Source organism: Cajanus cajan, chromosome 10 (genome assembly GCF_000230855.2).
Source record: "Cajanus cajan strain Asha chromosome 10, NIPB_CcT2T_4, whole genome shotgun sequence".
Lineage (NCBI taxonomy): Eukaryota > Viridiplantae > Streptophyta > Magnoliopsida > Fabales > Fabaceae > Cajanus > Cajanus cajan.
The window spans coordinates 31,583,720-31,602,604 of NC_138526.1; the positions used below are offsets into that span (position 1 = coordinate 31,583,720).

Below are 18,885 nucleotides of genomic sequence, written 5' to 3' on the forward strand. Positions count from 1 at the left end.
ATAAAATTATTAAAAATTCCAAGGGGACTCTTCTCCACCCATTCCCTCATGTAACTCTACACATAAATCTATCATTTTCCCCTCGTACCTAATGATGCGAATCTGATAGTCATGGTGAAATCTGAGGTTGTTCTTGAGTTTTCCTCCTCAGAGCTTCTGTATATCCTCTCTTCTCCTCTTACTCCTTCAAAATGTCAAAAATGAGAACTAATGGAGTTAGTCTCCTAACCTTTCCTTTTCATTCCCTCGGGTTGGGTCAACCCAACCCAACTCAATTCTGACCCGTTTCTCCTTCCTTTCCAAAACAAATATTAAATAATAATAATAATAATAATAATAATAATATAAAATATATTTCTCTTAAATAAAAATAATTATCATTATATCTCTACATCCCCAAAAATATAATAAAAATATAATTTTATAAATAATATTATTTTCTAAAAAATAGGGTGTTACAAACATAATTAATATATGATGAGCCAATGTGAATTAGATCTTATATAAAAGAATAATTGCTCTAAGTGGGGTCTTATAAATAAGAACAGATGTAGTAATGTGTATGTATTATTTTGATTATTTTGAAGATGTTTTTGTTTTATAATATGTAGATTTTTTCATTCTTATTCCCAAATACTTCAAAAAAACAAGAGAAATAATATTGCAATATATTGAGTGTCATCTTCACACACTATAGTGCGTTTGAAATCATTAAGTAAAATAAGAAGAAGAAAAAATAGAGGAACTATATTGCAAATTTATCAATTTAGTTAATTTTTTACAATATATCAATTTAGTTAATGTTGAAAGATCTATTTACTTTGAGAAGGAAAAAAGTTACTTTTTTTTTTAATTTTTTTTTTAAATTCATTAGATATCTAATGATTCAAACCGAAATAATCCAATTTACATCGAATTGGTTTGGTTCTGGTTAAGCAAAGAAAATTATAAAAAATTTCAAACCAATTAAATTTAATTTATTTAGATTGGATTTTCACTCAAATCCAAACCAACCTAACTAATGAACAACATTAGCGTGTAGCACAGTTTATTTATTAGTTCATCAAAAAATTGAATAGTTCACAAGGTTGATGACACATTCAATCAAATAATTTTACATCTTAGTTAAACTATGAATTATACATGGGTTTTTGTACTCTTTGTACCAAGTTAATATATCACTTTTGTACCAAGTTAATATATCACTTTTCTTTGCCGATAAAAAATAAGTTTTGATCCAACAAAAGGTTTAGACCAATTAGACCATCAATTTCTCGATTGATCAATCATCAAATAATTGGTCAATTCACACTAGTTCGATGACACATTTAATTGAAGAAAAAGTTTACGTTAATTATACCATCAATTTCTAGATCAACTAGTTTAAGTTGATTTTTAACACTAATTATGATTATTTAATACATTTGTCATAATTTTTATCGTATATCATCTCTCTTTTTCTCCTCTGTATAACCTTCTACTTCAATGAAGCTTATCTAGTTATCTTAAATATAGAAAATATTAAAAAAATATTTATTATATTAAAATATTAAATTCATTTAAGTTTTTCATTTTTAGTAATTAAAGTCATCATCACATAAGAATGTGTTTGATATGTATAATATTTTTATTTTTATAAGAATCTTAAATCGAGAATTTGATAGTTATTTGAAAAAAGATTCAAAGGAATATAGTTTATCGAAGATCATTTTTATTTCACTTTCCTATAAAAACAATCTCATGAGAGGTGAGAATCTAACTTTTCAGAGTTAAAAGGAAAATTTTATGTAAATAAAAATATAATAGTGTCTATTTTTAAAACAAAAAATATTTCTTTCTTTTTCCTTTTATTTTCCTTTCTCTCTCTCTTTCTCACTCTCATTCTCACTCCCCCTCTTTTTTCTCTCTGCCTTTCTATGTCTCCCTCTCTCTCTCTCTCTCTCCTTCTCTCTCCTTCTATTTCTATTTCTCTTTCTCGCTCTCTATCTCTCTTACTCTCAATCTCCCTCTCTCCCTCTCTTTTTCCTTCTCCCCCCTCTCTCTCCCCCTCCCTTCTCTCTTTCCCTCTCATATCTTCATTTCTCTCTCTCTCTTTCTTGTATCTCATTATTTCTTAACCTTATTAATTTTAATAATATTATTAAAGTTTATTTTGTTTCTATATTTTAATAGTATTTGTTAACACTTTTCGTTTTTCTTTTTCATTTGAATGAAATGAAATAATATATTTTTATTTTTCTTAATTATAATGTAATATTTTTTTTTATTTTTTGTTGAATTATGTATTTAAATAATTTTAATAAGCTTTTAACTTTTAAAATAGCTTAATATCATATTGTAATAAGATTTAGATAAATAAATATATCTAATGAGTTTATTTTAATAAATGATATTTTTGTAAAAAATATTTATATACAAAAAAAATACTATTATAATCAAACATTAAAATTTTTAATTCCCACAAATCTTATGTAAATATTCTCAAGAAATTTTATGAGTAATCAAACATATTTTACCTATTTTTAAAAATTATGATTAATTTTCAGAATTTATAATTTTATAAAAATCATAATTACTAGATATGAAGAAAAAAAATTCATATTAAACCTCCACTAAAAGAATATATCCCCGGAGATATGTAATTAAAAACTGATATTGAACAAAACAATCGGTGGATTCTGAGTTTGTAACACTTATTTAAATTAATATTTGAGCCAACTATGGAACAATAATTCAACATGGTATTACATCATCAAGGCATGATCTAGGCCTTCAGGGGATTAAAAATATTTTCGTTATGGAACAAACACGTACACCTACACCAGTTGGTATCCAACCTGGTTAAAACATTCATACGAATAAGAATATGCTCTCAAATTCATTTTGAAAACATATTTTTACGAAAACATAAATTTCTCCTTTATACTTAACAATTACAACTCTCAGCGTCTTCTTTAACTAATCTACAAAATAATATGACTAAATTTTTTATAATTTTTAAAGATCAAAGCAAAATTTTAACATTATTAACAATATTTCACAGTCTAAGTGAGAGATAATCTCTTGTAAAAAAAGTAGTGATAAAAACTTTCGATTTGTAGAAAATACAGGGATAAAAAAAAATCGATTGGTGCCAAAATAAGGGTTTTATGTTCTTTTTACAACTCATGAACACCGTATATTAATTTTTTATGTCCTTTTTTCAAGATGAACAACAAAAACAGTAACTATATTAGGTACGACGAAAAGAATCTCAAAAAATGACACAAGATCCTCGCCAACAACATAATTTATGATTATTATTACTTTTTTTCTCATCTCTATCCTCGTCATCTCCCTCTTCCTTTATGTGAGAGCATATGTTACTGTTCAAAGAACATTGAACTATACATTCACCAAGTACTAACCAACCCGTCTATATATAAGGCCAAAAGTCCAACACGTACCATAAACTTAGTGACTAAGATCAGTCTCACTGAAAGACTCCATCAATGGCCGTAGTTCATGGCAGTTGGGTCAAGGTTTGTAGCTCTTTCTCTATTTCGTTTTCTCTTTGATTAAACTCTATCATTCATTCATATTTTGTTAATATGAAACATGTGTGAATAAAACCCCTCTTGGTTCTACTTCTACCCCTTTTAGTTTTTATCCATCCCTTCAATCTCTCTTTTTTGGTGTTTTCAATTAATTGCAATGTTTTCTTTCTCGAAGCACAAGCCTTTGCAATTGTGTTTGGTTCAACTTGTTGTAAATAATTAATAAGTCACATACTTAGATATATTGATTTCCTTAGAAACCATGCATAAAATTCCAGTTGAAATTGTTCTCAAGGGATCGTCAATGAAGAAGCAAGTTGTTGAAAATGAAAAAGTGGGGCTTTAGAGTAAAGATTAAATGTCAAAATCAACTTTTTAGTGAAAAGCACTTAAAATCATACATGGGTTTCCCAACTATATTTGTCTATAGCAAGTCTCACTCATTTCTTTTTTTTTTCTTTCTGTGTTATGTGTTGTCATCCACTCATTTCTTATCACCATTAAGCAAATCTCACAATAGAATGAAATTCTTGTAATAAAAAAGTTGATATATTTTGCACTAAGTTTCTTGTGATGAAGTTAATTTTAAGATATGATATAACTCCATTTCAAATCTTGTACCAGCTTGATCAAAGAGGAACCGGGCAAGGAGCGAGAAGCTCACATGCTATAGCCATAGTAGCACAGAAAGTGTATGCATTTGGTGGCGAATTCGTGCCACGTGTCCCCGTCGATAACAACGTCCACGTGTTCGACCTAGAGACTTTGACGTGGTCCGTGACCGATGCATCAGGGGATATCCCACCGCCACGTGTCGGTGTCACAATGGCCGCAGTGGGGGAAACCATTTATGTATTTGGTGGAAGGGATAGTGAGCACAAAGAGCTCAATGAGCTCTATTCCTTTGACACAAGGGCCAACAAATGGGCCTTGATTTCAAGTGGCCCTGTTGGGCCTCCCCATCGGAGCTATCACTCTACGGCCGCCGATGACCGATACGTGTATGTCTTTGGCGGCTGTGGATTTGAGGGGAGGCTCAATGACTTATGGGCCTTTGATGTTTTGGACAAGAAGTGGGTGGAGTTTCCTTCTCCGGGTGAGAATTGTAAGGGGAGAGGTGGGCCGGGCTTGGCTGTGGCCCAAGGGAAAATATGGGTTGTGTATGGGTTTGCTGGAGAGGAAATGGATGATGTTCATTGCTTTGATCCAGCCCATGGGACTTGGGCCCAAGTTGAGACAAGTGGGCAGAAGCCCACGGCCCGGAGTGTGTTTTGCATTTTTAGTAATGGGAAGTATTTAATTGTGTATGGTGGGGAAATTGACCCAAGTGACCAAGGTCACTTGGGTGCTGGGCAATTTTCTGGTGAGGTTTATGCATTGGACACTGAGACACTATCATGGGAGAGGTTGGAGGATAAGGTGGACTCCGGTGGCCATCCCGGGCCACGAGGGTGGTGTGCTTTCGCCGGAGCTCGGCGTGGCGGCCAAGAAGGGTTGTTGGTGTATGGTGGCAACTCTCCTAGTAATGATAGGCTTGATGACATTTTCTTCCTTGCTCTTTCCCAAGAGTTGGCAAATTAGTTGGTGAATGTTGTGATAAGGTTGCATAATAATGTATGGTGATTTCTAAATGTATATGTGATCCTTGTGAGAGGGCAATGGCATGAGAACTAAGGAGTCTTTGGTAGTTAATGTAGTTAGCTTGTGAATGTGCTTGTGTTGTGGAACAAAGTTGCAAGTGTCTGATTAATTTGGCAATTAGATGATATGATGTATTTGAAATATATTCTTGATCCTGGTTGGGGACAATGGAATCTTTGCGTAGCTTATGAATGTACTTGTGCTTTTGTGAAAGAATAAATTAGCAAGTGTGAGTCAATTCTCAAATGATGATTTAATGATTCAATTATTCTTGACTTTTGATTTGATTTTCCTATTTCTTTTTCGGTGATAGCGATTAAGGATATTTAATTGGCTAGTTTGTTTAAAATTTAAACAAGTGATTAAGGATATTTAATGTTGAAGATGGGTTATTGTGGGAGTATGGAAACGATGACTCTTGGAAGCTACACCTAGTGAATTATGCTTTAAGTGAATTTTTAGCTGTAAGTGAATTAGTGATATCGAATGGAATTGGTTTATAATCAGAAAATGATATTTGTTTACAATCATATAATTTCCTTTCAGCACCAATGGAAATTTTCTTTGTTTTCCTTTGTCAGTTTGTCACTCATTTTTCAGGGAAGTCCTATTCATGCAAAATTTCTTCAAAGGAGAAATACCGATACTCTCCCCACCTAATGTAAAGCATTGGGGATGGATAAGTAATAAGTTATAATCAAACATATGACCTTCATTAAAAAATGCATTTTTGTAGCTTTCCATTTGCCCCATTTACCATGTTTTGGGGTAACCACGTACCATGTAAAAGGATTTTTAAATTGCACCTACTTACAAACTATATAGTAATTGCTTTGTTAAAACCAAATTGTCACACGATATGACAATTATTTAGTTGTCTTATATGAAAAGAATCCAGAGAAAGAAAATGAGGATCCCTTAGTTTATTCACCCTCTTATAGAAAACTAAAATTGAAACCGAAGCATTTAGATTGTGTTCTCTTGATTCCACCTACTCCTCCATCTTGAACCCTTTATAGTTGCTTTCATAACATAATTGATGCACAATTAGCTTCAAAAAATGGTCGTAACAAGTAGGAGTAACAAAATGGGTCAGTCTAACCTGTTTTAGTCCGGCTTGTCAATGACCTGCCAAAAATAAGTCAACGTATATTAGCCCGCCATTAAAAAAAGGGATAGGAGTTGGTCCTCTCTGTCTAAGATTGGGCTAGCGGGCTAGCGGGCCAGCCCGCATACTACTAAAAAAATTGAAAAAAAAATTATAAAAAATATATCTTATGTTCAAATAAAAAAACTGTTACAAATAAATAAATATAACCACATGAAATTGAAAATGTATACATATTGTGCATAATATATGTTCAACAAAAATAAATTACAAACTTACAACAAAATCAAATATAAATTAGTCTACTTATAACAAAATCAAAATCAAATTATTAATAATATAAATTTTCTAATAATTTACATATGAAGTCCAATTACTTATGTGGGCTGGCCCATCACAACTCACCAACCCGCCATTTGGTCCGATAAATTGGTAGACTTGATAGATTAGAATGATGAGTCTAATCTGCCAATTTTTGGTGGGTCAATGGGTCAGCCCAGGGGCTATGACCCATTTTTCCACCCCTAGCGACAAGCACAGATGAGTTAGAGGCAGAAACTGATTCCAGTTATGATAGAATAAGTGAACTTAAGGAATTTGGTGATTCAAAGGCTGGTGGTGTCCAAGGACTTGCAGAAAATGGTGACAAAAGTTCAATGTATGTTCTACTGTGAACACTCTAAGTAGCAAGTGGCATGATTAATCAATAATTCTCAATTAGATAGTTGGGAATCTTTAGTAGTTAATGTTGGTTGCTTGTGTAGTGGAACAAAATAGCAAGAGTATGATAGGGTAAAAGCTATCAAAATTAACGTAAACATTAAGGGCTAAAAACTAAAGAAATTATGCTTGATTCATTTCCTACCATAAAAGGGAATACAATCCAGCTTAAAAAAAAAAAAAGTAACTAACGGCTCTATGATTCATACCCTCCACATGTGTAGATCTTGAAGGAGAGGGAAAAATTAACGATAATATAAGTTTAAATTTAGTCTTAGAGATATCTGGGCCTATTAGTATTCCTCTTGGGCTTGATCATAGTGTTGCTTTGTATTGGGCTCCTATCAGAACGGGAACTATGGAATCTTACATAAATAATGTACGTAGCTTGTGAATGTACCTGTGCAGGGAAGAATGTTTTCTGTCATAATTATATCATCATATTATATTTTTAAAATATAATTGAATTGGAAGTTAAAATGTAGGAAATAGTTAATGTTAATCAATAACTTGAAAAAACTCCCCTTATTTAGCAAGTCTTCTATGTTCACTATTTTTTTATTAGTCAAAATTATAATGAAAATAACAAAATTTGAATTTAAAACTTTGTTCCTCTACTAAGTTGATTTATGATGTGTTTCATCCACGCACATTTTCATACACTCAAATGAAAATGCATAAATATGGGTGGATTGAGTTGATCTTAAGTTTAACTTTTCTAAATGGTAAAATAAACATTGATTCTCCTGCGTCCACTTGTGTAATAAAGGAATTTAGTCACTTGATTCAATTGGTAAAGGTATGAAAATTAGTGGATTGGAACAACAATATAGGAACCAAAAGCAGCAATACCACATTTCTTCAATTTAACTTATATCTTTGATACTATTCAAGTGTCCAAGCAGAAAAACTTTACTAAGAAGGCATAATATGTCTTGGTTTCACTATAGGATAATATCAAAAATATGAAGATTGCATGCAACTGTTCATAGTCACAACTTGAAGTGTGATAGTGCGGAAGTTCCAATGCCCTTTGCATAATAATATGTCAAGTACTCTTTTAAAGATACGTCTCTGTAGAGTGGTGGATTTTCTTCTGATAACAGCTCCTTGATTGGACCATAGACTAGTGACTCATCACCATCTGTTCTAAACAACGATGCAACAGATATTCTTGGACCTATATGATTTGTTAAGACTCTGTGCTGGACGCTAACGAACTTGTCATTAGAAAGAAGCTGCACAAAAAATACAGTGAAACTGATAATCATAATCCAATTCTTGTTTCACGTGTATAACCCGAGCATTTTAAGACAATGTCCACTAAAATGTTAAAACTATGCAAGTCTTGCTTGAGCACAGTTCCTATAGAATCCACCAATCAAAAACTTATCATAGTTCGTATTGAAGTACTCAAAGGTCAAGATTCAAGAAAACATCCAAATTATCCGATGGACTTCAGTTTCATCTTGGTATTTCTAGATTTTAATATGAATGTGTGAAAAATTTTGTTTAAAATTTAAACTGCTATGAGTGGAACAATATAACTAATGTGCAGAATGGATTAACTAGCATATTTTGGCGATAACAATATGAACTCATATTTACAAAATCTCATATACTATTTTTCAAAATAAATTAACAATTAGAATGAACTGACTATAATAAAAAGAAAAAGGGCATGTGGTGATCAAAATTGCAAGAAGGAATTATGCTAAAGAGAGGGTAATCAAGACTCAAGACAATTCAAATTCTAAAACCATTAAACTAAACCAATAATATCTACTGGCTTTCTAATGATCTTCAGCAATATCGTTGCTTCAAGCTATTTCAAACTATTTCAGACATTTACTATTTCATTCTTGTTATAAGTTATAATACAGATGCTATACATTGTTATAAGCTATACAATGTGCTATTTCAATCAAGCATGATTAACTATGATGCTATACATTGTGCTTAGCCTCGATAAAAATATTTTAGTATGAACATGCTATTTCTATGCATGATGATCTTACCTGCAAAAGATCCCCAATGTTTACTACAAGGGCTCCATGGATGGGAGTTACATCAACCCATTGATTGTCATGAAGAAGTTGAAGACCACCTATCTGGTCTTGCAGAAGTATTGTTATGAAATCATTGTCTGTGTGCTTGCTATTTCCCATAGTTAATTCAGGCTCAGGACATGATGGGTAATAGTGACATAGGAGAAGAAACCCTTCAGCACAACCCATATCTTCAAGATGAAAACGATTTAGGCCTAGTGCCTCTGATAGTAACTCAAACAGAATAGAAGCAAAAGCCTTTACTTTCTGTGAATATTCAACCACAACATCTCTGCAGGTGTATTATCAACTCATCAAGGATAGAGAAGTTACAATTTAGAAATTAAACTGTAGTGAGTTTGAAAATAAAAAAATGGAATTAAATGCATCACTTCCAAATCTAATGAAGATTTTCTACAATAAAAATAAGCAGAACAGTTATACTAACCTAGGCAATGACATGAGGATTAAGAAGTAACAGATTTACTGTATTTTCTTAACCAAAATTGCAATATCGAATGTAGATATTGTTGATTTATAAACAAAGTCTCACATTGTTAGAACAAAATGATGAATATGGGTTCATAAGCACACACAAAGTCGCTATTATTATTAAACTTTTTGGATGATGACTAAAAGTAAATCTTTAAGAATATAAGTCTAAAGTGAACAATATCATATTAATGTAGAGACGTGTGTAAACTTCTGGTACGCTAAAGATATCATTACCAATTAGAAACTACTTTACCATAAGAAACTAGAAAATTGTTATTTAAGTTTCAGCATGTGCAAGGAGTAATGGTAAAAGTTGTATTATCAAAAACCTGCAAACTACTGGCAATTCTTCTGCTTCTGGTGGATGAGGTGCCATCACACAACCAAGTGTGTCTCTCCAATTAGCAGCAGGGTCATGGTACAAACTATAGTTGGAAACATAAACAACCTTTCTGGTCGGATCCCGGGTGTAGTAATCTTTTCTCACCATGGCATCTTGTTGGTGAAATCTACCGGTTCCTTTGATCATCTCATCCAAAACATCACTTGAAATTCCATGGTTTATAACCTGAAAGAACCCCCACTTCTCACATGCATATCTGAGTTTCCCCACAACACCATCTCGCAAAATAGGATCATTATGGATGCCTGTGAGGTCAATGGTGGGGATACTAAAATTTGAATTTAGTTCACTGGTTGAGCCATCACTGAGATTAGAGTGTTCACAATAGAACATACGTGGAACTTTTGTCACACCATTTTCTACAAGTCCTTGGACACCAGCCTTTGAATCATCAAATGCCTTGAGTTCACTTATCCTGTCATAACCAGAATCAGTTCCTGCCTCCAACTCATCTGTGCTTGTGAGCACCATTTTTTGAGGCTAACAGTGCATCAATTATATTATGAAAGCAACTATGAAGGGTTGAAGATGGAGGAGTAAGTGGAATCAAGAGATCAAAAGGACAAAATGTAAATGCTTTGGTTTCAACTTCATTTTTCCATAATAGAGGTGAATAAACTAAGGCATCTTCATTTTGTTTCTCTGGATTCCTTTCATATAAGACAACTAAATTATTGTCATATTGTACCAACTTGGATTTAACAAAGCAATTAAGTACGAAGTTTTCTTATTTTGCTTTGTAGAAGCGTGACAATCTACAAACACAATTGGTCAGCGGAATCAATAGTAAACTAATAATATTTAAGTATTTTTTTAACTAATGGCCTGAATCACCCTCTCCTCATTCGTGCGTGAATTAAGGATTATATAGTTTGTATAAGTGGGTGCAATTTAAAAATCCTTTTATATGGTACGTGGTTACTCCAAAACATGGCAGGTGGGGCACTTGAAAAGCAACAAAAATGCATGTTTTAATGAGGGTCATATGTTTGATCAGATTCAGAACTTATCCATCCCCAGTGCTTTACTTTAGGGTGGGATATAGTCGTATTTCTCCTTAAAAGAAATTTTGCATGAATAGGACTTCCCTTAAAAAATGAGAGATAAACTGACAAAGGAAAATAAACAAAATTCCCATTCGATATGTTACTAATTCACGGGCAGCTTAGCCTTATGGTGCTGAAAGGAAATTATGTGATTATAAACAAAGATCATTTTCTGTAGTGCCTTATGCAGTTATGCTCTTTGACTTTGCATAATTTCATGTAAAATTGTGTTTCATTTCGGGTTTTCACATATATAAGAAATGTTAAAATTTCACAGAAGGAAGAACTAGAGTTGCAATCTAGAACAAGTGCACATAGCACTGGAGTTGCTCTTTAAACACCAAGTGTCAATAGTAGATGGTCGTTTGGGGATGGCGGAGTGATAAGTGCTATGATTTCATTAAGTTTATGGCCTAGTTTGAAGCACTTATATCAATTTTCCTTGCTTTGGACTTTGTTTTTAACTCAAAACATATCTAAATTGTTAGTTGATCATATTTTGTTTTTGAATCATGTTTTTAGGTAACTTACAAGTATTTGGTTGTTGTTTTGTAGTTTTGAAGAAAGCTAGGAAAGAAGGAAGGAAGTCAAGCACAAAGTGGTGAATTTGAAGTTGAAGGAATTTTTGGTTAAGTACCAGGTTAAGCCCCAGATCCACGCTTAGCCTCAGCTTGGCAGAGAATCCCTGGAACAGAATTTTGATCCCCACGCTGAGCGTGGAACTGAGGCTGAGCGTGGATTGTGCTGACATGTCATTATTCACATAAGACAAAAGCTTTTATGACCTAAAAGAGGATTTTCAAAGAGAGAAGGAAGGAGGATCATTCTTGGACTTGGTGTGGCGGCTGGAGAGCTCTGGAACCTTCAAGATCAAGCTTCTTCCTTTCTTCATCATTTGTAGAGTTCTACATGTCTATGTGTAGCTAAACTCACCCTTGTTGGGGTTTGATGTAACTAAACCCATTCTCATGTGTAAACTCTAAGCAATCTATCTTAGTTGTTATTCAGTTTTATTGTTCTATTTCTGTGCATAATGCTTGTTTTAACTTGATCACCCTTAACTTGAACTTGAGGTTTTTAAGAGATTGAGAAATGATTTTAAACCTCTAAAATGAAATAGAGCAGCTAATGGTGCTTATTGCTAGAGATAGAGTAAATGCCATTGGTCTTTCTTAAGCTCTTGTTCTTAAAGCTGGTTTCTTGGTTAAACTATGCAAGAGATTGATAGTTTAAGTTAGCAACTTAGATTCCAACTTGTAAGAGATTAGAGTTGGTTACTTTTGAGAGTGATTGATAAATTCTGAATAATAACTGTGAGTTTAGTGATAAGCATGAGAGGAAGGTTTAGTGTAGTCAAACCCCAACAATTTATTAATATTGCTTTAGAATCAAGTTTTGCACTCTAAGTGTTTACTAAAATACCAAAAAGAATTTTTATTGCTTGTTTACATTATTTACTGCAAGAATTCAAACTCTTATTGCTTTTTGGTAGCTTAGTTAGTATAACAAGTGAAATTGCAAAGTGTTGCGCAAGTCCCTTTGGAGACGATACTCATACTTTCATTGAACTATTTATACGATTTGGTACACTTGCCAAGCGAGATAACAAGTTTCTGGCGCCGTTGCCGGGGACTTGCGTCTCAATACTTAGGCAAAGTCACTTGGATTACTAATCTAGGCTTTGATTCATTTTTTTCTTTTATATTTTGCAATTACTATATTCCTTTTCTTTTAATTCATTGTATCTGTGTTGCTGACTATTTGTTGTAGCTTTGTGATTCTGGTTTATACGAGGTACTGTTCCTGCTAGTGATTTAGCTTACGATCCGGAAATTGAGAAAATAGCTAGGAGGAACAGGGGAGCAGTAAGGAAGCAAAGGTTACTAGCCAAGCAAGCACAACACAGAGAGGCTACTTCGTCCCCTCTCAATCATTCCTTATCTGAGATCTTAGAGGAAGTAGAAATGGCAGAGGAAAGACCAAGAATTACTCTTGGTGATCATGCAGCTGCTACTGGTACTACTCATTTCTCTAGCATTGCCACTCCTGCAATCGCTGCCACTAATTTTGAGATGAAGCCAACACTATTAAATCTGATTCAGAACAATCAATTTGCGGGCCTTGATCATGAGGACCCATATCTGCATCTCCATACTTTTATTGAGCTTTGTGGCACAGTGAAGATACATCAAGTTCCTGAAGAGGTGATTCGAATGAAGTTATTTCCTTTCTCACTACTTGGGAAAGCTAAGATGTGGCTCAATGCTCTACCACATCAAAGCTTAACCAGGTGGTCTGACATAGAGACAAAGTTCTTGGCAAGATTCTTCCCTCTTGCTAAGATCAATCAAGCAAAGAGTGAGATTGTCACATTCTCTCAGAAGCAAGATGAACTTCTATCCGAGGCTTGGGAGAGATACAAATCCTTGTTGAGGAGATGTCCAAGTCATGGATTTGATGACCTTACTCAGGTTAATATTTTTCTGGGTGGATTGCAGCCACGGGTGAAAATTCTATTGGATGCCTCAGCTGTAGGTAGTATGCGTTTTAAAACACCGGAGGAGGCTATAGAGTTGATTGATGCAATGGAAGCAAATGATTATGATCTACCAGCTGAAAGGGAGTCAAGACAGAAAAGAGGAATTCTAGAGTTGGGATCTCAAGATGCTTTATTAGTTCAAAATAAGCTCTTGTGCCAGCACATTGAAGCTCTTACCAAGCAAGTTGCTCGAATTCCACAACTACAATCCACTCAACATCAAGTTCTAAGTTGTGATCTTTGTGGGTTGAATCATCCTCACGGGCAGTGCATTGATACTTTCCCATCTCATGGAGAAGAGGTGAATTACATGGGAAATCAAGCTCGACAAGGAGGAAATTATGGTGGTAATTATGGGAAGAATTGGCAATCACACCCTAGCACAGGGTGGAACCAGAATGATATTGCTCAATCTAGTAGACCTCCTATGCAAAGGCCCAACTTGTATGACAGGAAGTCTAAATTAGAAGAAACATTAAACCAATTCATGCAGGTCTCAATCTCTAACCACAAGAGTACTGAAGCATCTATAAAGAATTTGGAGATTCAAATGGGGCAGCTGGCCAAACAATTGGCTGAAAATTCTGGTGGAAATTTTTCAGCCAATACACATACTAATCCAAAGGAGAATTGTAGTGCAATTACAACAAGAGGTGGTAAGAGAGTGGGTGTGTTGGAGGATGAGGAAGAGCAGCAAGAAAAAGAGGTAGAAATGAGAGAAGGAGATGGAGTAAATAATGAAAAAAATAAAAAAAATAGAAAATGCAAAAGAGAATGTCATAGAGGGAGAAGAGTTGGCTGAGGAAGTTGTTGTTAAAAAATCAAAGAGCCAACTAGCAAGAGAATTGAAGATGAAATCCAAGGTGTCTAATACCAAGGATATGCCATATCCCCCAGCCCCAAGCAAGAAGGATAAAGAAAAGCAATTTGCACGCTTCATGGAGCTTTTTAAGAAGCTTCAGATCAACATTCCTTTCTCAGAGGCATTGGAGCAGATGCCCACTTATGCAAAATTCATGAAAAACCTCTTAAACAAGAAGAAAAAGTTCATTGAGCAAGAGATTATTGAGTTGGAAGCGGGGTGTAGTGCCATAATTCAAAAGAACTTACCTCCCAAGTTCAAGGACCCTGGAAGCCTTACAATTTCAATCACTATTGGGGACCTATCTATTGGAAGAGCACTGCTAGACTTGGGTGCAAGCATTAACCTCATGCCCTTGTCTATGTTGGATAGAGTTGGACAGGTGGTAGTAAAACCAACTGGTGTCTTTGAAAACATGCTAGTCAAAGTTGACAAATTCACATTTCCAGCTGATTTTGTGATTTTGGACATGGAAGAGGACTCTACTGTTCCTATTATCTTGGGGAGGCCATTTATGAAGACTGCACGAGCAATCATTGATGTTGGGGATGGTGCATTAAAATTGAGGGTCTAAGATGAGGTGATCACTTTCAACGTATTTGAAGCCACGACCCTTCCGAATGATAAGGGTGCTTGTTTCCGAATAGAAGTGCTGGATGAGGTAGTGTGTGAGGCTAAAAAGAAGCTGAAAAAATCAGTTCTAGATGATGAAATCCGCTTGAAGTCGCTCCCATTCTCACTACTTGGGAAAGCTAAATTGTGGCTCAATGCTTATGATTCAGCTAAGCATTACAAGGAAAAGGTGAAGTTGTACCATGAACGAAAGATTCTAAAGCGAGAGTTTCATCTGGGACAACTTGTTCTCCTTTACAACTCCCGGTTAAGACTATTTCAAAGGAAGTTGAAATCAAAGTGGTCAGGACCATTCAAAGTTAAGCAAGTTAGGCCTCAAGGAGCAATACCAGTGGAGGATCTTGCCTCTAAAGAGAGTTGGGTGGTAAATGGCCAAAGACTCAAACTCTACCTAGGCGGTGAAATTGAGCGAGCTCATTCCACCGTTGAATTGAACAACCCTTGAAGTCTTGGTTTGTCAAGCTAGTGACAGAAAACGAGCGCTTTATGGGAGGCAACCCATCATTCTTAATCCAAAAACCAGTTAGCATGCCTTTAAATTAAATTATTTTGTGTTAGTGTGTTCTAGGTGTAGGTGCATGGTTAATCATTGTGTTTGCTTCTTAGTCGAGAAAGCATTGTGTTTGTGAGGGCTTGAGGAACTTCATGTTGAGCTATGCTTGAAAAATTTGAAAATTTGCAAAAAAATTGAAATCCACGCTCAACATGAAGTTCCAAGCTAAGCTATATCAGTGCAGAGGTAGAAAAATAGCTCTCTGGAGGTGCCAGGCTAAGCGCCAGTCCCACGCTTAGCCTCATAACTTAAACTTTGAAATTGGGAGTTCTTCCTGGAGCTCCCACGCTAAGCCCCAGTCCCACGCTTAGCCTGGGAGTTCCTTTTTCATTAAATGTTGTCAAACTCTCTCTCAAGACACCTATTTCTTTCCCTCTACCACTCCTTAACCTCTCACAAACACTCTCAAACCCTAAGTCTCTTTCTTTGCTTCTTTGGCCGTGTTGCTCTTGGTGTGGGTAGGCTCCATTTTCTCTCTTGTTCATCAAAGGCATGAAGGTAAGTCTTTTTACCTAACCTTGTGTGGTTCCCCCCATTGTATGTTTCTTGGCTCCATTTCTATTTTTCCCCACTCATCTAATCCCCCTACCCATTTTCGTGCAAACCCTTGTATCCATGGTGTTTTTGAGCTTATTTTCATGGTTGATGTTCCTTGATGATATTTTCACATTTGTGGTGGTATATTTGTGAATGGGTCTTTTTAAAACCCTTGGAAACCTTATTTTTGTGAATGCCCATGACAAGATTCAAGTTATTTTGGTGTTCTTGGTGGTGGGTGAATCCTTTTTGGGGCCAAAAGGGGAGCACGCTGCTGCAACCCTCACGCTGAGCGTGGGCTGGGCGCTCAACTTGTCTATGGAGTTTAAAAAAAAAAACCCAGCTTGGTTGTTCATTGTTTTGCCTGATTTTGTGTCTTCCTAATTACATTCACTTATTTTGCTTTTGTAGCATGGCCAGGAGGCCATGATCAAGAGAAGGGGGGAGGTGATGCAGTTGTCAATGAAGAAGAGTCAGACAAGACTGAAGATGATAAGGAGGAAGACTAAGCTGATACTTTTGAAAAACTATTTTATTATTTTGTTCTGTTATTTGCTTCTGACTGTTTGGTTTTAATGTGTTTTGAAAATTGAAAAATCAAAAAATTAGGTGTGCATGTATCCCTTAGTGAACAAAGGTATTTTGTAGACACAAGATCAAAAATGTTTGTGGTTGCACTCTAGGGATGAGTAGTGATAGTGTGACAATTACTTTTGTGGTTAATTATTGTGGCATGATACTGTTGAAAAGTTTTGAGCACCTTTATTAGCCATGTGAGTTTTGACCCCTCTTGCTGTGTGAGTGTTACCATTTGATTTCATGCGGTTGATTTTGCTTGACTCTCTTTTGAGTTTGCATAGCATATGTTGTTTAGAGATGATCAAGGCAATTTTTCTTGTAAATTTGAGCCACTTGACCAAAAAGCCAACCTAAAAAAAAAAAAGTGAATCCATTGCACCCTACTTTGAGCCAAACAATGAATTTATTGAGAACCTTGAAGCCCTTAAGAAAAACAAAATTCTCCCACACCTTAGGAATAGGAGAGCAGTCAAATTGATCATAAGGGGAGAAAAGTTTTAAGTTTGGGGTATTTTGGGGTGATCATTGTTGCTGAGCATATGGATAATTGTTGCATGTTATGGTTGTACCATTGTGGCCATTAGTCAATTGTTATTCAGTTTCAAAAAAAAAAATTCAAAAATCAAAAATCAAGAATCAAAAAGAAAAAAAAAAGGTAAAGAAAAAAAATATCAAAAGAGAAAGCAAAAGAAAAAAAAAATCAAACATCAAAAAGTGATTAAATTGTGTGAATAAGTGTGTTGTATGATCTATATGCTTTGGGTGAAGGTAGTATCTTGGGACTTCTGGGGATAGAGAAAGGAAGAGGAATTATACATGGTGATCATTAAGACTTGCTCTTTTACTCCTGTGGTGTCTTTTGTTTAACCAGAAAAACCAATTTCTTTTGTTAGCCCAGCCACATTACAACCCATGAAAGACCTTGTGATCTATGCATGATTATGTGAATGTTTGAATTTGACTTAGAAGAAAAGCAAAGTTGACTTGTGTGATTCATTTGTGTAAATTTGAGAGATTCCCACCTAAATACACTTGTGTGATGAGAGAAACACTGATCTTGGTGAGGAAGAGGTTGTTCACTAATTTTCATTAGTATCACTGCCATGCTTGTTAATCCCTTTGGGAACTGTTGCAATACACTTCTGATATCAAATTGTGTGGGCACCACATTAATTGGCGGATCAAGTGTAAACATTTTTGGTGTTCAACTATTGGAAGACATGTATGGCTGTTTTATCTGATTACCAATTTTCAAATCGTGTTCAATTAGGAGATTAGGTTGTGTGTTAACTTAGTTGCTTTATTTTTCTTTGCTTGAGGACAAGCAAGATCTTAAGTTTGGGGTATTGATAAGTGTTATGATTTCATTAAGTTTATGGCCTAGTTTGAAGCACTTATATCAATTTTCCTTGCTTTAGACTTTGTTTTTAACTCAAAACATATCTAAATTGTTAGGTGGTCATATTTTATTTTTGAATCATGTTTTTAGGTAACTTACAAGTATTTGGTTGTTGTTTTGTAGTTTTGAAGAAAGCTAGGAAAGAAGGAAGGAAGTCAAGCACAAAGTGGTAAATTTGAAGTTGAAGGAATTTTTGGTTAAGTCCCCAGGCTAAGCCCCAGATCCATGCTTAGCCTCAGCTTGGCAGAGAATCCCTGGAACAAAATTTTGATCCCACGCTGAGCGTGGAACTAAGGCTGAGCGTGGATTGTGCTGACATGTCATTATTCACATAAGACAAAAGCTTTTATGACCTAAAAGTGGGATTTTCGAAGAGAGAAGGAAGGAGGATCATTCTTGGACTTGGTGTGGCGGCTAGAGAGCTTTGGAACCTTCAAGATCAAGCTTCTTCCTTTCTTCATCATTTGTAGAGTTCTACATGTCTATGTGTAGCTAAACTCACCCTTGTTGGGGTTTGATGTAACTAAACTCATTCTCATGTGTAAACTCTAAGCAATCTATCTCAGTTGTTATTCAGTTTTATTGTTCTATTTCTGTGCATAATGCTTGTTTTGACTTGATCACCCTTAACTTGAACTTGAGGTTTTTAAGAGATTGAGAAATGATTTTAAACCTCTAAAATGAAATAGAGCAGCTAATGGTGCTTATTGCTAGAGATAGAGTAAATGTCATTGGTCTTTCTTAAGCTCTTGTTCTTAAAGCTGGTTTCTTGGTTAAACTATGCAA

General features: G+C 34.9%; 3 protein-coding genes across 3 annotated transcripts; 2 read left to right on the forward strand and 1 right to left on the reverse strand.

Moving 5' to 3' along the window:
• Positions 1-3,271: 3,271 nt before the first annotated feature.
• LOC109790311 (Galactose oxidase/kelch repeat superfamily protein) lies at positions 3,272-5,423 on the forward strand. The gene is made up of 2 exons (XM_020349444.3): positions 3,272-3,521; positions 4,161-5,423. Exons 1-2 carry the CDS (start codon positions 3,492-3,494, stop codon positions 5,115-5,117), a joined length of 987 nt encoding a protein of 328 aa, XP_020205033.1. The 5' UTR covers positions 3,272-3,491; the 3' UTR covers positions 5,118-5,423.
• A 2,412-nt stretch (positions 5,424-7,835) lies between these two features.
• Positions 7,836-10,604, reverse strand: LOC109790308 (1-aminocyclopropane-1-carboxylate oxidase homolog 1). Its single transcript, XM_020349434.3, has 3 exons — positions 9,878-10,604; positions 9,024-9,345; positions 7,836-8,243 (listed from the first exon to the last, which is right to left on the reverse strand). Exons 1-3 carry the CDS (start codon positions 10,420-10,422, stop codon positions 7,998-8,000), a joined length of 1,113 nt encoding a protein of 370 aa, XP_020205023.1. The 5' UTR covers positions 10,423-10,604; the 3' UTR covers positions 7,836-7,997.
• A 3,783-nt stretch (positions 10,605-14,387) lies between these two features.
• On the forward strand, positions 14,388-16,630 carry LOC145952431 (uncharacterized). The gene is made up of 3 exons (XM_083064794.1): positions 14,388-14,949; positions 15,004-15,429; positions 16,533-16,630. The coding sequence occupies exons 1-3, from the start codon at positions 14,388-14,390 to the stop codon at positions 16,628-16,630; spliced, it is 1,086 nt and encodes a 361-aa protein (XP_082920920.1).
• The last annotated feature ends 2,255 nt before the right edge of the window (positions 16,631-18,885 follow it).